This window comes from Lonchura striata, chromosome Z (assembly GCF_046129695.1).
Source record: "Lonchura striata isolate bLonStr1 chromosome Z, bLonStr1.mat, whole genome shotgun sequence".
Lineage (NCBI taxonomy): Eukaryota > Metazoa > Chordata > Aves > Passeriformes > Estrildidae > Lonchura > Lonchura striata.
Genome location: NC_134642.1, coordinates 960,377 through 976,887, shown reverse-complemented (window position 1 = coordinate 976,887; position 16,511 = coordinate 960,377). Strand labels below are relative to the sequence as shown.

Genomic DNA, 16,511 nt, shown 5'->3' with positions numbered 1-16,511 from the left:
CAATTTTTCTCTATTTTTTACCCAATTTTAACCCAATTTTTCCTTCAAAAATTCCAATTTTTTCCCCGTTTTTTCCCCAATTTCCCCCATTTTAATCCCAATTTTCCCCAAATTTTTTTCCCAAATTTTCCCCATTTTTCCTCCAAAAATTCCTATTTTTTGCCCATTTTTCCCCCAAATTTTTTCCAATTTTTCCCCAATTTTCTCTTCAAAAATTCAAATTTTTTACCCAATTTTCCCCAATTTTTTTTTTCAAAAATTGGATTTTTTCCCCCATTTCCCACCCAATTTTTTACTGATTTCCCCCCAATTTTTCCTTCAAAAATTCAAATTTTTTGCCCATTTTTCCCCCCAAATTTTCATTAATTTTTCCTTCCAAAATTCGAATTTTTTTCTCCATTTTTTGCCCATTTTTTGCCATTTTCCCCCAATTTTTCCTTCAAAAATTCAATTTTTTCCCCCTAATTTTCCCCATTTTTCCCTTCAAAAATTCAATTTTTTTCCCCGTTTTTTCCTCAATTTTTTCCCCATTTCCCCCAATTTTTCCATCAAAAATTCCCATTTTTCCCCCAATTTTCCCAATTTCCCCCATTTTCCCCCCAAAAATTCCACATCGCCAAAAAAAATCCCAAATAAATCCATTTATTTCTCTTTTATTTCCCTGATTTTTTCATTTTCCATCTCTCCTAGAAAAAAAATTAAAATTAAAATTTTTTTATTTTTTATTTCCAAAATTTTGGGGATTTTTTTTTTTTGCTTTTTTCCACCCCAAAATTCCGGAATTTAAAAAAAAAAACCCAAAAAAAATTAATTTTTTTTCTTTTTTTAACGTGAAATTTTCCACTTTTAAACCCCAAAAAAATTAAAATAAATTGAATTTTTAATGGTCATTTTTATAATTTTTTTTTTTAATATTTATAATTATTTACACCCGGAAAAAAAAAAAATAAAATTTTCTTTTAAATTTAAATTTTTTTTTTTTTCTTTTTTTTGGTTAAAAAAAATGGAATTTTTAGAATTCCAAAATTTCGGGCCAAAAAATGCCCGAAATGGGTCAAAAAGTGCCAAAAATGGAGAATTTTGCAGCCGTTTTTTTGCTTCGCTTTTCCTGGACCTGAAAAAGAAAAAAAAATTGAATTTTTGGAGGAATTTTGGACCAAAAAATTGGGGGAAAAATTCAAATTTTTTTCGCAATTTTATTCCAAAATTTTCTCGATTTTTTTCCCCAATTTTTCCCTTAAAATTCCCGTTTTTTGCCCCAAAAATTCCCATTTTTTAACCCAAAGATTCCCAATTTTTAACCCAAAAAAATTCAAAATTTTCCCCCAAAATTCCCAAATTTTTCCCAAAAAATTCCTGATTTTCCCCCAAAAATTCCACATTTTTACCCAAAAAATTCGATTTTTTTCATAAAAATGTCAATTTTTATCCAAAAAATTCCCAATTTTTACCCAAAATTTCCCATTTTTAACCCAAAAATTCAAATTTTCACCCCAAAAATTCCCATTTTTAACCCAAAAATTCCAAATTTTTCCCAAAAAAATTCGCATTTTTAACCCCCAAAATTCCCGTTTTTAACCCCACAAAATTCCCAATTTTTAACCCAAAAATTCCCAATTTTTTCCTCCCAAAAAATTCCCATTTTCCCCAAAAAATTTCCATTTTTTCACCCAAAAAATCCCAAATATTTACCCAAAAAAATCCACATTTTTCACCCAAAAAGTCCCGATTTTTAAACTCAAAAAAATTCCAAATTTTTAACCCAAAAATTCCCATTTTTAGTCATTTTTTCTCCAATTTTTCCTTCAAAAATTTGAATTTTTTCCCCATTTTTTGTCCAATTTTTTCCCAATTTTCACCAGATTTTCCCCAAATTTTCACCCCATTTTTTCCCAATTTCCCCAAAATTTTTCCTTCAAAAATTCGATTTTTTTCCCCATTTTTTTCTCAGTTTTTTCCCAATTTCCCCAAAATTTTTCCTTCAAAAATTCATTTTTTTCCCCATTTTTTCCCAATTTCCCCCAAATTTTCCCCAATTTTTCCTTCAAAAAATGCGAATTTTTCCCCATTTTTTGCCCAATTTTTTGCCATTTTTCACCCAATTTTCCCCCAATTTTTCCTCCAAAAATTCGAATTTTTTCCCCATTTTTTCCCAATTTCCCCCAAATTTTCCCCAAAATTTTTCCTTCAAAAATTCGAATTTTTTTCCCCATTTTTCACCCAATTTTTCCCAATTTTTCCTCCAAAAATTCGAATTTTTTCCCAATTTTCCCCCAAATTTTCCCCAAATTTTCCTTCAAAAATTCGAATTTTTTCCCCATTTTTTGCCCTAATTTTTGCCATTTTTCACCCAATTTTCCCCTCCAAAAATTCAATTTTTTTCCCCATTTTTCCAATTTTTTCCCCATTTTCCCCAAATTTTCCCATTTTTTCCCAATTTCCCCAAAATTTTTCCTTCAAAAATTCGAATTTTTTTCCCCATTTTTTTGTCCAATTTTTTGCCATTTTCCACCCAATTTTCCATCCAAAAATTCGAATTTTTTCCCCATTTTCCCAATTTTTTCCCAATTTTCCCCAAATTTTCACATTTTTTCCCAATTTCCCCCAAATTTTTCCTTCCAAAATGTGAATTTTTCCCCATTTTTCACCCAATTTTTTGCCATTTTTCACCCAATTTTTCCTCCAAAAATTCAATTTTTTTCCCATTTTTCCAATTTTTTCCCCATTTTCACCCAATTTTCCCCAAATTTTCCCCAATTTTTCCTCCAAAAATTCGAATTTTTTCCCCATTTTTTGCCTGATTTTCCCCAAATTTCCACATTTTTACCCAATTTCCCCCAAATTTTCCCCAATTTTTCCTTCAAAAATTCGAATTTTTCCCCATTTTTGCCATTTTTCACCCAATTTTTCCCTCCAAAAATTCGATTTTTTTCCCCATTTTTCCAATTTTTTCCCAATTTCCCCCAAATTTTCCCCAAAATTTTTCCTCCAAAAATTCGAATTTTTTCCCCATTTTTCACCCAATTTTTTCTCAGTTTTTTCCCAATTTCCCCAAAATTTTTCCTCCAAAAATTCGAATTTTTTTCCCCATTTTTCACCCAATTTTCCCCAAATTTTCCTCCAAAAATTCGAATTTTTTCTCAATTTTCCCCAAATTTCCCCCAAATTTTTCCTTCGAAAATTTGAATTTTTTCCCCATTTTTTGCCCAATTTTTTGCCATTTTTCACCCAATTTTTCCCTCCAAAAATTCGATTTTTTTCCCCATTTTTCCAATTTTTTCCCAATTTCCCCCAAATTTTCCCCAAAATTTTTCCTCCAAAAATTCGAATTTTTTCCCCATTTTTCACCCAATTTTTTCTCAGTTTTTTCCCAATTTCCCCAAAATTTTTCCTCCAAAAATTCGAATTTTTTTCCCCATTTTTCACCCAATTTTCCCCAAATTTTCCTCCAAAAATTCGAATTTTTTCTCAATTTTCCCCAAATTTCCCCCAAATTTTTCCTTCGAAAATTTGAATTTTTTCCCCATTTTTTGCCCAATTTTTTGCCATTTTTCACCCAATTTTTCCCTCCAAAAATTCGATTTTTTTCCCCATTTTTCCAATTTTTTCCCAATTTCCCCCAAATTTTCCCCAAAATTTTTCCTTCAAAAATTTGTATTTTTTTCCCCATTTTTCACCCAATTTTTTCTCAGTTTTTTCCCAATTTTCCCCAATTTTTCCTCCAAAAATTCGAATTTTTTCCCAATTTTCCCCCAAATTTTCCCCAAATTTTCCTTCAAAAATTCGAATTTTTTCCCCATTTTTTGCCCAATTTTTTGCCATTTTTCACCCAATTTTTCCTCCAAAAATTCAATTTTTTCCCCATTTTCCCAATTTTTTCCCAATTTTTTCCCCAAATTTCCACATTTTTTCCCAATTTTCCCCAAATTTTCCCCAAAATTTTTCCTTCAAAAATTCGAATTTTTTTCCCCATTTTTCACCCAATTTTTTCTCAGTTTTTTCCCATTTTTTCCTTCAAAAATTCGAATTTTCCCCCATTTTTTGCCCTAATTTTTGCCATTTTTCACCCAATTTTCCCTCCAAAAATTCAAATTTTTTCCTCATTTTTCCAATTTTTTCCCAATTTTCCCCAAATTTTCCCATTTTTTCCCAATTTCCCCAAAATTTTTCATTCAAAAATTCGAATTTTTTCCCCATTTTTTGTCCAATTTTTTGCCATTTTCCCCCCAATTTTTCCTCCAAAAATTCAATTTTTTTCCCATTTTTCCAATTTTTTCCCCATTTTCACCCAATTTTCCCCAAATTTTCCTCCAAAAATTCAAATTTTTTCACCATTTTTTCCCCATTTTCCCCAAATTTTCACATTTTTCCCAATTTCCCAAATTTCCCTTCAAAAATTCCAATTTTTCCCCAATTTTCCCCTCCAAAAATCCAATTTTTCCCCCATTTTTCCCCCATTTTTCACCCGATTTTCACCAAATTTTTTTTCCCAATTTCCCCTGAATTTCCCCCAATTTTTTTTTACCTTTTATTTTTCACGCCTCCTGGTCGTTTTTCCGGGAAAATTCCGGAATTTTTCCGCACTCGAAATTCCTGGAAAATCCTTCGGCCATCAGCGCCTCCTCCAGCCTCTTCCTCACCTGCTGCACTCGCTCCTCCTGTTTCCTGACCAAAATCCCAGTTTTTTCACCCAAAAATACCAATTTTTTACCCCCAAAAATTCAATTTTTCATTAAAAAAAAAATTCCGATTTTTCCCCCCAAAATTCCCTTTTTTTTCCCTGAAAAAATCCGTTTTTTTCGCTCAAAAATCCCATTTTTTGGTCAAAAAAAATCGATTTTTTTTACCCAAAATTTTCAAAATTTTGGTGAAAAATATTCACATTTTTAACCCTAAAAATACCCATTTTTTACCCCTAAAAATTCAAATTTTTCCCCCCAAAAATTCAAATTTTTCCCCAAAAATTTCAATTTTCTTGCCCAAAAATTAGATTTTTCTCCTGAAAAATCCAATTTCTTCACCCCAAAAATTCCCATTTTTCAACCCAAAAAAACCCCCAATTTTTGCCAAAAATTCCCATTTTTTACCCCAAAAAATCCCAAATTTTTACCCCAAAAATTCCCATTTTCCCACCTAAAAATTCAAAATTTTCACCCAAAAATGCCCATTTTTTTCCCCCAAAATTTTCACTTTTTTCCCCAAAAATTCCCATTTTTTCCCCCAAAAAAAATTTGATTTTTTTTTCCCCAAAAAATTCCCGTTTTTCCCCTAAAAATTCAAAATTTTCCCAAAAAAATTCAAAATTTTCCCACAAAATTCCAATTTTTTTCCCGCAAAAATTGATTTTTTTCACCCCAAAAATTCCAATTTTTTTCACCAAAATAATTTGGTTTTTTTTTCCCAAATATTGCAATATTTTCCCCAAAAAATTCCCATTTTTCCCCCCAAAATTCGAATTTTTTAGGAAAAAAAATCAAATTTATGACAAAAAAATTGGAATTTTTTTGAAAAAAAAATAGTAATTTTTGACCCAAAAATTCGGATTTTTTAGGGGAAAAATAGGAATTTCTGACCAAAAAAAAAAATGGAATTTTTTGACCAAAAAAGTCAAATTTTTTGATGTAAAGTGGTAATTTGTGAGCAAAAAAATTGAATTTTTTGGTGAAAAATGTGAATTTTTCACCAAAAAATATGAATTTTTTGGGAATAAATTTTAATTTTTTGGGCTTAAAAAACCGGTTTTTTGGCGAAAAAAATCGAATTTTTATGGAAAAAAATCAAATTTTTTGGCGAAAAATCCAATTTTTTTGGGGAAAAAAAATCGCCAAATATTTGGAATTTTTTGACCAAAAATGACAACTTTTGGGGGAAAAAAATTCGCATTTTTTGGCAAAAAAAATCAAATCTTTTAGCAAAAAAAATCAAATTTTTGGAGAAAAAATTAATTTTTTTGCCGAAAGAATCCAATTTTTGGGCAAAAAAATTTGAATTTTTTGGGCTAAAAAATCGAATTTTTGGACTGAAAAAAGGGGATATTTTGGTGATAAAATATCGGTTTTTTTTTTTGACCAAAAAAATTGGAATTTCTTGAACAAAAAATAAGATTTTTAAGGGAAAAAGTCGAATTTTGGCCAAAAAAATCCGAATTTTTTGGGGAAAAAAATCAAACTTTTTGTCAAAAAAATCGAATTTTTTAGCAAAAAAAAAAAAAGGAAATTTTTGGGGATAAAAAATGGCAATTTTTGACCAAAAAATTCAATTTTTTTAGGGAAAAAAACCGAATTTTTGACAAAAAAACCTGGAATTTTTTGACAAAAAAAGTCAAATTTTTTGGCGAAAAATGGTAATTTTTGACCAAAAAATTTGAATTTTTTTAGGGAAAACCATCAAATTTTTTGCCAAAAAATGTGATTTCTTTAGCAAAATATTTCAATTTTTTGGGGTTGAAAAACCGATTGTTTGGCCAAAAAAAATCGGGGTAAAAAATGGGAATTTTTGGCAAAAAAATGGGAATTTTTAAAGAAAGAAAATGGAATTTTTTTGGGGTAAAAATGAGAATTTTTGTGGAAAAAATTGGATTTTTTTGACAGAAAAATACGATTTTTAAGGGAAAAAAATAGATTTTTTTTGACAAAAAAAGTGGAATTTGTAGCTAAAAAAAATCCGAATTTTTTGGGGAAAAAAATCGAATTTTTTAGCAAAAAATGGTAATCGTTGATGATGAAAAATGGCAATTATTGGCGAAAAATTCGAATTTTTTTTGCAAAAAATGGTAATTTTTGACAAAAAAAATTGGAGTTTTTTTGGAAAAATATCAGGTTTTTTGAGAAAAAAAAATCGAATTTTTTGGTGAAAAAAATCGAATTTTTTTGTGAAAAAAATCGAATTTTTGGACCGAAAAAAGGGAAATTTTGGCGAAAAAAATCAAATTTTTGGACCGAAAAAAGGCAATTTTTTGGCGATAAAACATCGGATTTTTTCGGGGTAAAAACCGACATGTTCAGTGAAAAGTGTGGAATTTTTTGGGTGTAAAAAATGCAATTTTGGGACTCACCGGATGTCGTCGTCGGTGACCACGAAGGCCCTGCAGAGGGGTTGGGACGTGTTGAGCCAAATTCCCGGATTTTGGGGTAAAAAATGGGAATTTTTGGCAAAAAAATTGGAGATTTTGTGGAAAAAAAATTGGAGATTTTTGGGGCAAAAATGGGAATTTTTTGGGAAAAAAAATTGGAGATTTTTGGGGTAAAAATGGGAATTTTTGTGGAAAAAATTGGATTTTTTTGACAGAAAAATACGATTTTTAAGGGAAAATCATAGATTTTTTTTGACAAAAAAGTGGAATTTTTAGCTAAAAAAATCCGACTTTTTTGGGGAAAAAAATCGAATTTTTTAGCAAAAAATGGTAATCGTTGATGATGAAAAATGGCAATTATTGGCGAAAAATTCGATTTTTTTTGCGAATAATGGTAATTTTTGATAAAAAAAATTGGAGTTTTTTTGGCAAAATATCAGATTTTTTGAGAAAAAAAAATCGAATTTTTTGGTGAAAAAAATCGAATTTTTTTGTGAAAAAAATCGAATTTTTGGACCGGAAAAAGGGAAATTTTGGCGAAAAAAATCAGAATTTTGAGCGAAAAAATGGGATTTTTTGGCGCTAAAACATTGGATTTTTTCGGGGTAAAAACCGACATGTTCAGTGAAAAGAGTGGAATTTTTTGGGTGTAAAAAATGCAATTTTGGGACTCACCGGATGTCGTCGTCGGTGACCACGAAGGCCCTGCAGAGGGGTTGGGATGTGTTGAGCCAAATTCCCGGATTTTGGGGTAAAAAATGGGAATTTTTGGCAAAAAAATGGGAATTTTTTGGGCAAAAAAATTGGAGATTTTTGGGGTAAAAATGGGAATTTTTTGGGGAAAAAATTGGGGATTTTTGGGGTAAAAATGGGAATTTTTTGGGGAAAAAATTGGGGATTTTTGGGGTAAAAATGGGAATTTTTGTGGAAAAAATTGGAATTTTTTGACAGAAAAATACGATTTTTAAGGGAAAAAAATAGATTTTTTTTGACAAAAAAAGTGGAATTTTTAGCTAAAAAAAATCCGAATTTTTTGGGGAAAAGAATCGAATTTTTGACCAAAATAATCGAATTTTTTAGCAAAAAATGGTAATCTTGGATGATGAAAAATGGCAATTATTGGCGAAAAATTCGAATTTTTTTGCGAATAATGGTAATTTTTGACAAAAAAAATTGGACTTTTTTTTGAAAAATATTTGATTTCTTTCGAGAAAAAAAAATCGGATTTTTTGGTGAAAAAAAATCAATTTTTTTTGTGAAAAAAATCGAATTTTTGGACCGGAAAAAGGGAAATTTTGGCGAAAAAAATCAGAATTTTGAGCGAAAAAATGGGATTTTTTGGCGCTAAAACATCGGATTTTTTCGGGGTAAAAACCGACATGTTCAGTGCAAAGAGTGGAATTTTTTGGGTGTAAAAAATGCAATTTTGGGACTCACCGGATGTCGTCGTCGGTGACCACGAAGGCCCTGCAGAGGGGTTGGGACGTGTTGAGCCAAATTCCCGGATTTTTCTCCACGGCCGCCGAGTTCTGCCCCGTGATGGGAGCGGAGCCGCTGTGCAGAGCGCTGGCCACGGCCGAAAGCAACGACTCCGTGCTGGCTCCGGGGCCGACTCCTGCAAAAAAATTCCCAAATTTTCATCAAATCCCAAATTTCCCAAATTTATCATTTTTGTCCCAGTGAAAATCCCATTTTTTTCCGCGAAAAAATGGCGTTTTTTGGACGAAAAAACGAGTTTTTTCGCCCGAAAAATGCGATTTTTCGTCTTCAAAAATTCAATTTTTCCATCAAAAAATCCAATTTTTCCTCAAAAATCCTCAATTTTTTTCTCCCAAACACTTGATTTTTCCTCAAGAAAAATTCTAATTTTTTTCCCCGAAAAACCATTTTTCCCACTTTTCTGGCCAAAAAAATCCTGGTTTTTTAACCCCAAAAAAATCCCTTTTTATCTCAAAAGAATCCCATTTTTCCTGCCAAAATTCCCATTTTTTTCTCAAAAGAATTCCGATTTTTTATCCAAAAAAATCCCATTTTTCCTGCCAAAATTCCCATTTTTTTCTCAAAAGAATTCCGATTTTTTACCCCAAAAAATCCCATTTTAGCTGAAAAAAATCCCATTTTTCCTGCCAAAATTCCCACTTTTACCTCAAAAGAATTCCGATTTTTTACCCCAAAAAATCCCATTTTAGCTGAAAAAAATCCCATTTTTTTCTCAAAAGAATTCCCATTTTTTTACCCCAAAAAATCCCATTTTAGCTGAAAAAAAAATCCCATTTTTCCTGCCAAAATTCCCATTTTTTTCTCCCCCAAAATTCCCTTTTTTAAAACCAAAATTTGCATTTTTCCCACCCAAATTTGCATTTTTTTGGGAGTGGAGCCGCTGGCCACGTGCTGGCTCCGGGGCCGACTCCTGCAAAAAATTCCCAAATTTTCATCAAATCCCAAATTTCCCAAATTTATCATTTTTGTCCCAGTGAAAATCCCATTTTTTTCCGCGAAAAAATGGCGTTTTTTGGACGAAAAAACGAGTTTTTTCGCCCGAAAAATGCGATTTTTCGTCTTCAAAAATTCAATTTTTCTCACCAAAAAACCCAATTTTTCCTCAAAAATCCTCAATTTTTTTCTCCCAAACACTTGATTTTTCCTCAAGAAAAATTCTAATTTTTTCCCCAAAAAACCATTTTTCCCACTTTTCTGGCCAAAAAATCCTGGTTTCTTAACCCCAAAAAAATCCCTTTTTATCTCAAAAGAATCCCATTTTTCCTGCCAAAATTCCCATTTTTTTCTCAAAAGAATTCCGATTTTTTACCCAAAAAAATCCCATTTTTCCTGCCAAAATTCCCATTTTTTCTCAAAAGAATTCCCATTTTTTACCCCAAAAAATCCTTTTTCGCTGAAAAAAATCCCATTTTTCCTGCCAAAATTCCCATTTTTTTCTCAAAAGAATTCCCATTTTTTTACCCCAAAAAATCCCATTTTAGCTGAAAAAAATCCCATTTTTCCTTCCAAAATTCCCATTTTTTTCTCCCCCAAAATTTCATCTTATCCCTCCAAAAATTTCCATTTTTTTCCACTAAAAGTCGCTTTTTCTCCCCAAAAATCCCAATTTTTTCCTCAAAAAAATGCCATTTTTTCCCCCCAAAATTTGCATTTTGCCCCCCAAAATTTTCCTTTTTTCCTCAAAAAAAATCCACTTTTTTCCCACTTTTCTGGCCAAAAAACGCCATTTTTTTCTCAAAAGAATTCCAATTTTTACCCAAAAATCGGTATTTTATACCCAAATATTCCCATTTTAACCCACTATTTTCCCACCCAAAAAACCACTTTTTCCCCAAAATATTTTTTTTCCTAAAAAAAAACAAATTTTGCGCCAAAATTCACATTTTTTTCCTCAAAACAATTCCCATTTTTTCCCCAAAAAAAATCGCTTTTTTTTCCCCAAAAAATTAAATTTTTCCCAGCAAAAATCCTGTATTTCCTACCAAAATTTCCATTTTTTATTTTAAAAATTTCCATTTTTTTAACCCAAAAACTTCCCATTTTTTCTCCAAAAATTCCCATTTTTGGGGCCAAATTCGAGGATTTTCCCCCCAATTTTCCCCCATTTTATTCTCATTTTTCACCCAATTTTCCCTCAATTTTTCCTTCAAAAATTCGAATTTTCTGCCCATTTTATTCCCATTTTTTCTTCATTTTCCCCCAAATTTTCCCTTCAAAATTTTGATTTTTTTTGCCCATTTTGGCCCAATTTTTCCCCATTTTTTTCTCGTTTTTCACCAATTTTTCCTTTAAAAATTCGAATTTTTTTCCCAATTTTTCCCCATTTTATTCTCAATTTTCCCTATTTTTCCCCCAAATTTTCCCCATTTTATTCTCATTTTTTCTTCATTTTTCCTTCAAAAAATTTGAATTTTTGGCCCATTTTTGTTTCACCCAATTTTTCCTTAAAAAATTCGAATTTTTTCCCCAATTTTTCCCCATTTTATTCTCAATTTTCCCTATTTTTCCCCATTTTATTCTCATTTTTTCTTCATTTTTCCTTCAAAAAATTCAAATTTTTGGCCCATTTTGTTTCACCCAATTTTTCCTTTAAAAATTCGAATTTTTTTTCCCAATTTTTCCCCATTTTATTCTCAATTTTTCCCCCAAATTTTTCCCATTTTATTCTCATTTTTTCTTCATTTTTCCTTCAAAAAATTTGGAATTTTTGGCCCATTTTTACCCATTTTTCGCCCATTTTTCAGCCAATTTTTTCCCGATTTTCACCAAATTTTCACCAAATTTCCCCCCAATTTTTCCCCAATTTTTCCCCAATTTTTGCCCAATTTTCCCTGTTTTTACCCCATTTTTCCTCACCTTGCAGTCCTTTGGGCAGCTCCATGCATTTGATGATTTCTTCACTCACGTCTGAAGCGCTCAGGCCCTGCAGCCGCTTCTCCAAAAAAGCTGCCAAAAAAATTGGGAATTTTTTAACCAAAAAATCCAAATTTTACCCCAAATTTTTTCCTGACTTTCATTCCAAGTTTTCCCCAATTTTTCCTGATTTTTTTCCCCAAGATTTTTGATTTCTGTCACATTTTTACCCAATTTTTCATCCAAAAATCCGAATTTTTTTTACCAATTTTTCCCAAATTTTCCCCCCCATTTTCCCAATTTTTTCTTTATTTTCCTTATTTTTATCTTAATTTTTCCCCCAATTTTTCCTAAATTTTTTCTACATTTTCTCTTAATTTTCCCCAATTTTCTTCCTGATATTTTCCCAATTTCACCCCAATTTTTTCCTGATTTTCACCCCAATTTTACCTGGTTTTTTTTCCATTTTTTTGCCAATTTCCCACCAATTTTCCCCATTTTATTCCAACTTATCCCAAATTTTTCCCTAATTTTCCCCCAAAATTTTCCTGATTTTTTTCTCAATTTCCCCCATTTTTCCTCATTTTTTCTTAATTTTCCCTTATTTTTTTCCTATTTATTTCCCAATTTTCCCTCCAATTTTTCTTCAAATTTCCCCCAATATTTTCCAAAATTTTTCCCATTTCCCCCAATTTTTCTTAAATTTTTCCTAATTTTTTCCCATTTCCCCCCAAAATTTTTCTTGTTTTTTCTCTAATTTGTCTCCAAAGTTTCCCAAATTTTTCTGGATTTTTTTCCCATTTTTTTTCTTTTTTTTTTAAATTTTTTCCCCAATTTTTCATCATTTTTTCCTAATTTTTCCCATTTTTTTCTAATTACTCCCCAATTTTTCCCAATTTTTTTTCCCAATTTTTCCCCATTTTTAATCCAATTTTTCATAATTTTTCCCACAAATTTTCCCCCAATTTTCCCATTTTATTCTCATTTTTTTTTCATTTTTCACCCAACTTTTCCCCATTTTTCCCTTCAAAAAATCGAATTTTTTTGCTCATTTTTCCCCCAAATTTTCTCCCAATTTTTCCTCATTTTTTTCCCTCATTTTTCCCATTTTTATTCCATTTTTTGCCATTTTTCTTCATTTTTTCCTATATTTTTCCCAAAATTTCCCAATTTTTCCCCAATTTCCCCAACTTTTTCTCTAAATTCTCCCCCATTTTTTCCAAATTTTCCATTTTTCTCCAATTTTTCCCCAGTTTTCCCCCCATTTTCTCCCATAATATTCTTATTTTTTAATCCAATTTTTTCCCAATTTTTCCCTCAAAAAATTCAAATTTTTTCCCCATTTTTCATCCATTTTCCCCTCAATTTTTCCCTCAAAAAATTCAATTTTTTTGCCCATTTTTCATCCGTTTTCCCCCATTTTTTCACCGTTTTCCCCCCAATTTTTTCCTCAAAAAATCAAATTTTTTTCCCATTTTTCATCCGTTTTCCCCCCAAATTTTTCCCTCAAAAAATTCAATTTTTTTGCCCATTTTTCATCCGTTTTCCCCCATTTTTTCACCGTTTTTCCCCCAATTTTTTCCTCAAAAAAATCAAATTTTTTGCCCATTTTTTGTCCGTTTTCTCCCCAAAATGTGGGAATTTTTAACCCCTTACCTGCCGCGGCTGCTCGCTCAGTCTCTGCGGGTCGCTCCTGACTTTGTTCCCCGGGTGATTCGTGATTTTCGTCACCGGCTGCTTAAAAATGGAGGCGGTCTGGCGGATGGGGAGAGTCGTGTTCAGGTCGGGTTTGCCCTGGAAAATTTGGGGAAAAATTTGGGAAAAGTTAGGAAAAAATTTGGGAAAAAATTGGGAAAAAAAACCGGGAGAAATTTGGTGGAAATTTGGGGAAAAAAGGAGGAAAAACGGGCAAAAAATGGTAAAAAATCGGTTAAAAAATAAGATTATTATGGGGGAGAATTGGGGAAAAATCGGGAGAAATTTGGGGGAAAAAAGGAGGAAAAACGGGCAGAAAATCGGTTAAAAAATAAGGTTATTATGGGGGAAAATTGGGGAAAAAAGGAGGAAAAATGGCAAAAAATCGGTTAAAAAATAAGATTATTATGGGAGAAAATGGGGAAAATTGGGAGAAATTTGGGAGAAATTTGGGGGAAAAAGGAGGAAAAACGGGCAAAAATGGCAAAAAATCAGTTAAAAAATAAGATTATTATGGGGGAAAATTGGGGAAAAAAGGAGGAAAAATGGCAAAAAATCGGTTAAAAAATAAGATTATTATGGGAGAAAATGGGGAAAAATGGGGGAAAATTGGGAGAAATTTGGGGGAAAAAGGAGGAAAAACGGGCAAAAAATGGCCAAAAAATCGGTTAAAAAATAAGATTATTATAGGGAAAAAAGGAGGAAAAATGGCAAAAAATTGGTTAAAATATAAGATTATTATGGGAGAAAATGGGGAAAATTGGTGGAAAATTGGGAGAAATTTGGGGGAAAAAGGAGGAAAAACGGGCAAAAAATGGCAAAAAATCGGTTAAAAAATAAGATTATTATGGGGGAAAATTGGGGAAAAAAGGAGGAAAAATGGCAAAAAATCGGTTAAAAAATAAGATTATTATGGGTGAAAATGGGGGAAAATTGGGAGAAATTTGGGGGAAAAAGGAGGAAAAACGGGCAAAAAATGGCAAAAATCGGTTAAAAAATAAGATTATTATGGGGGAAAATTGGGGAAAAAAGGAGGAAAAATGGCAAAAAATCGGTTAAAAAATAAGATTATTATGGGGGAAAATTGGGAGAAATTGGGAGAAATTTGGTGAAAAGTTGGGGAAAAAAGGAGGAAAAACCGGCAAAAAATCAGTTAAAAAATAAAATTATTATGGGGGAAAATTGGGGGAAAAAATCGGGAGAAATTTGGGGGAAAAAGGGGGAAAAAAATGGCAAGAAATCGGTTAAAAAATAAGATTATTGTGGGGAAAATTGGGGGAAATTGGGAGAAATTTGGTGGAAATTTGGGGGAAAAAGGAGGAAAGATGGGAAAAAATGGGCAAAAATTTTCAAATTTCGAAGGAAAAATTGGGGGGAAATGAAGAAAAAATGAGAATAAAATGGGAGAAATTTGGGAAAAAATGGGGAAAATTGAGGGCAAATTGGGAAAAAAATGGGGAAAAATTGGATAAAAATTGCATAAAAAATTGGATTAAAATGAGATAAAATTTGAGAAAAAAATGGGGAAAAAATTGGGGAAAAGTTGGAAAAATTGACAAAAAATTGGGGGAAGACAAGCAAAAAATGGGCAAAAAATTCGAATTTTTGAAGGAAAAATTGGGGGAACATCGGGTGAAAATGAAGAATAAATGAGAATAAAATGGGAGAAAATGGGAATAAAATTGGGTGGAAACTGGGGAAAAATTGGATGAAAATTTGGGGAACAAAGGGCAAAAAATGGGCAAAAAAATTCAAATTTTTGAAGGAAATATTGGGGAAAAATGAAGAAAAAATGAGAATAAAATGGGGGAAACTTGGGGGAAATTGGGTAAAAACTGGATGAAAATTGGGGGGAAATTGGGGAAAAATTTGGAACATAATTAAAATATATAAAATAATAAAAAATTTGAATTTTTTGAGCAAACCTTGTTTGTGTTGAGGGTGTCATTGAGGGGAAAAAAAGGCGGGAAAATCATGAGGGGGGGAAAAAGGCGGGAAAATGTTTCATGAGGGAAAAAATTAGGAGAAAAATTTGGAATAAATTGGATTAAAATGGGATAAAATTGGGGAAAAATGGGGAAAAATGGGGAAAAATTGGGGGAAAATGGGAAAAAAATTGGATTAAAATTGGATTAAAATGGGATAAAAATTGAGCAAAACTGAGGAAAAATGGGACAAAATTGGGAAAAAATGAGAAAAATAAATGAAAAAGTGGGGAAAGTTTGATATAAAAATGGGGGGAAATTGGGGAACAATTTTGGAAAAATTGGGGGGAAATTGGGGAAAATTGAGAAAAAATAAGGAAAATTGAGAACAAAATGGGGAAAATTTGATATAAAAATGGGGGAAAACTGGGGAACAATTTTGGAAAAATTGGGGCAAAATTGGATAAAATTGAGAAAAAATGGGGAAAATTGGGGGGAAAATTGGGGAAAAATTGGGGAAAATTGGGGAAAAATTTGGAAAAAATTGGGATAAATATGGGGGAAAAATTAGATTAAAATTTGATTAAAATGGGATAAAAATGGAAAAAAATTGAGAAAAAATTGAGAAAAAATGGGAAAAAAATGTGAAAAATTGTGGGAAAATTGGGGAATAAATCAGGATTAAAATAATATTAAATAAATGATAAAGAATTGGAATTTTTGGAGCAAACCTTGTTGGGGTTGAGGGCGTCGTTGCGCAGTTTCTGTTTGTTCTTCTGCAGCTTGCTGGGCATCATCTTCCCCGTGCGGAAATCAAAGGAGCTCAGGTCCACCGAGTTCCCCAGGTACCGAGCCAGCTGCGGTTTGCTGCGGAATTTCTTCCCACTCGGGCTAAAAAATTAAAATATTGGGAATTATTGAGGAAAATATGGGAAAAGACCAAAAAAAATCGGGATTTTTGGTGAAAAAACGGAGAAAAAAGGTGAATTTTTGGCGATTTTACGGGTTTTTTTTGGAGGAATAAATTGAATTTTTGCAGATTTTTTGGGGATTTTGGAGGGAAAAAATTGAATTTTTCACGGATTTTTTTGGGGAATTTTTAAGGGATTTTCAGGGATTTTTTCAATTTTTTTACAGAATTTTTGTGAATTTTTTGTTTTATTTTTATGGACTCCTTGGCGAATTTTTTCAATGATTTTTGGGGATTTTTTTGGGATTTTCTCAGAATTTTTAACTAAATTATTGGGATTTTTGGGGGAATTTTTCAGGATTTTTTCAGAATTTTTTGACAACTTTTTGAGAATTTTAACCAAATTTTTAGGGAATTTTCTGAGAATTTTTTGTGGATTTTGTCGGAACTTTTTGAGACTTCTTGGATAATTTTTTGGGAATTTTTTCAGGGATTTTTGGAGAATTTTTGAGAAATTTTTGCTGAATTTTTGTGGAGTTTTTGGGGATTTTTTTTG

General features: G+C 31.4%; 2 protein-coding genes across 3 annotated transcripts in view; both read right to left on the bottom strand.

Moving 5' to 3' along the window:
- Window positions 1-626: 626 nt before the first annotated feature.
- On the bottom strand, window positions 627-15,943 carry MBD2 (methyl-CpG binding domain protein 2). Of its 2 annotated transcripts, XM_077790515.1 has the most exons (6): window positions 15,777-15,943; window positions 13,075-13,219; window positions 11,429-11,518; window positions 8,510-8,687; window positions 4,526-4,665; window positions 627-1,114 (listed from the first exon to the last, which is right to left on the bottom strand). In XM_077790515.1, exons 1-5 carry the CDS (start codon window positions 15,840-15,842, stop codon window positions 4,536-4,538), a joined length of 609 nt encoding a protein of 202 aa, XP_077646641.1. In that variant the 5' UTR covers window positions 15,843-15,943; the 3' UTR covers window positions 627-1,114; window positions 4,526-4,535. The 2 variants fall into 2 exon arrangements, 1 of the variants encoding a protein (XP_077646641.1); XR_013341716.1 differs by lacking the exons at window positions 627-1,114; window positions 8,510-8,687; window positions 11,429-11,518; window positions 13,075-13,219; window positions 15,777-15,943 and adding an exon at window positions 7,055-7,179 and having other exon boundaries at window positions 4,533-4,665.
- Window positions 15,869-16,511, bottom strand: part of TCF4 (transcription factor 4) — a 96,479-nt gene continuing 95,836 nt past the window's right edge. The window contains exon 19 of the mRNA XM_077790186.1: window positions 15,869-15,936. Coding sequence (XP_077646312.1) covers window positions 15,869-15,936 — 68 coding nt within the window. The remainder of the gene's footprint in view (window positions 15,937-16,511) is intronic.

Excerpts from the sequence above, each read along its gene's own strand:
- MBD2 (XM_077790515.1), bottom strand. The coding sequence starts at position 15,842 with ATGATGCCCAGCAAGCTGCAGAAGAACAAACAGAAACTGCGCAACGAC. Across the intron at positions 11,519-13,074 it reads GCAGCCGCGGCAGGTAAGGG|CTTTTTTGGAGAAGCGGCTG; the intron begins GTTAAAAATTCC and ends TTTTTTTGGCAG. Across the intron at positions 8,688-11,428 it reads GCTGCCCAAAGGACTGCAAG|GAGTCGGCCCCGGAGCCAGC; the intron begins GTGAGGAAAAAT and ends ATTTTTTTGCAG.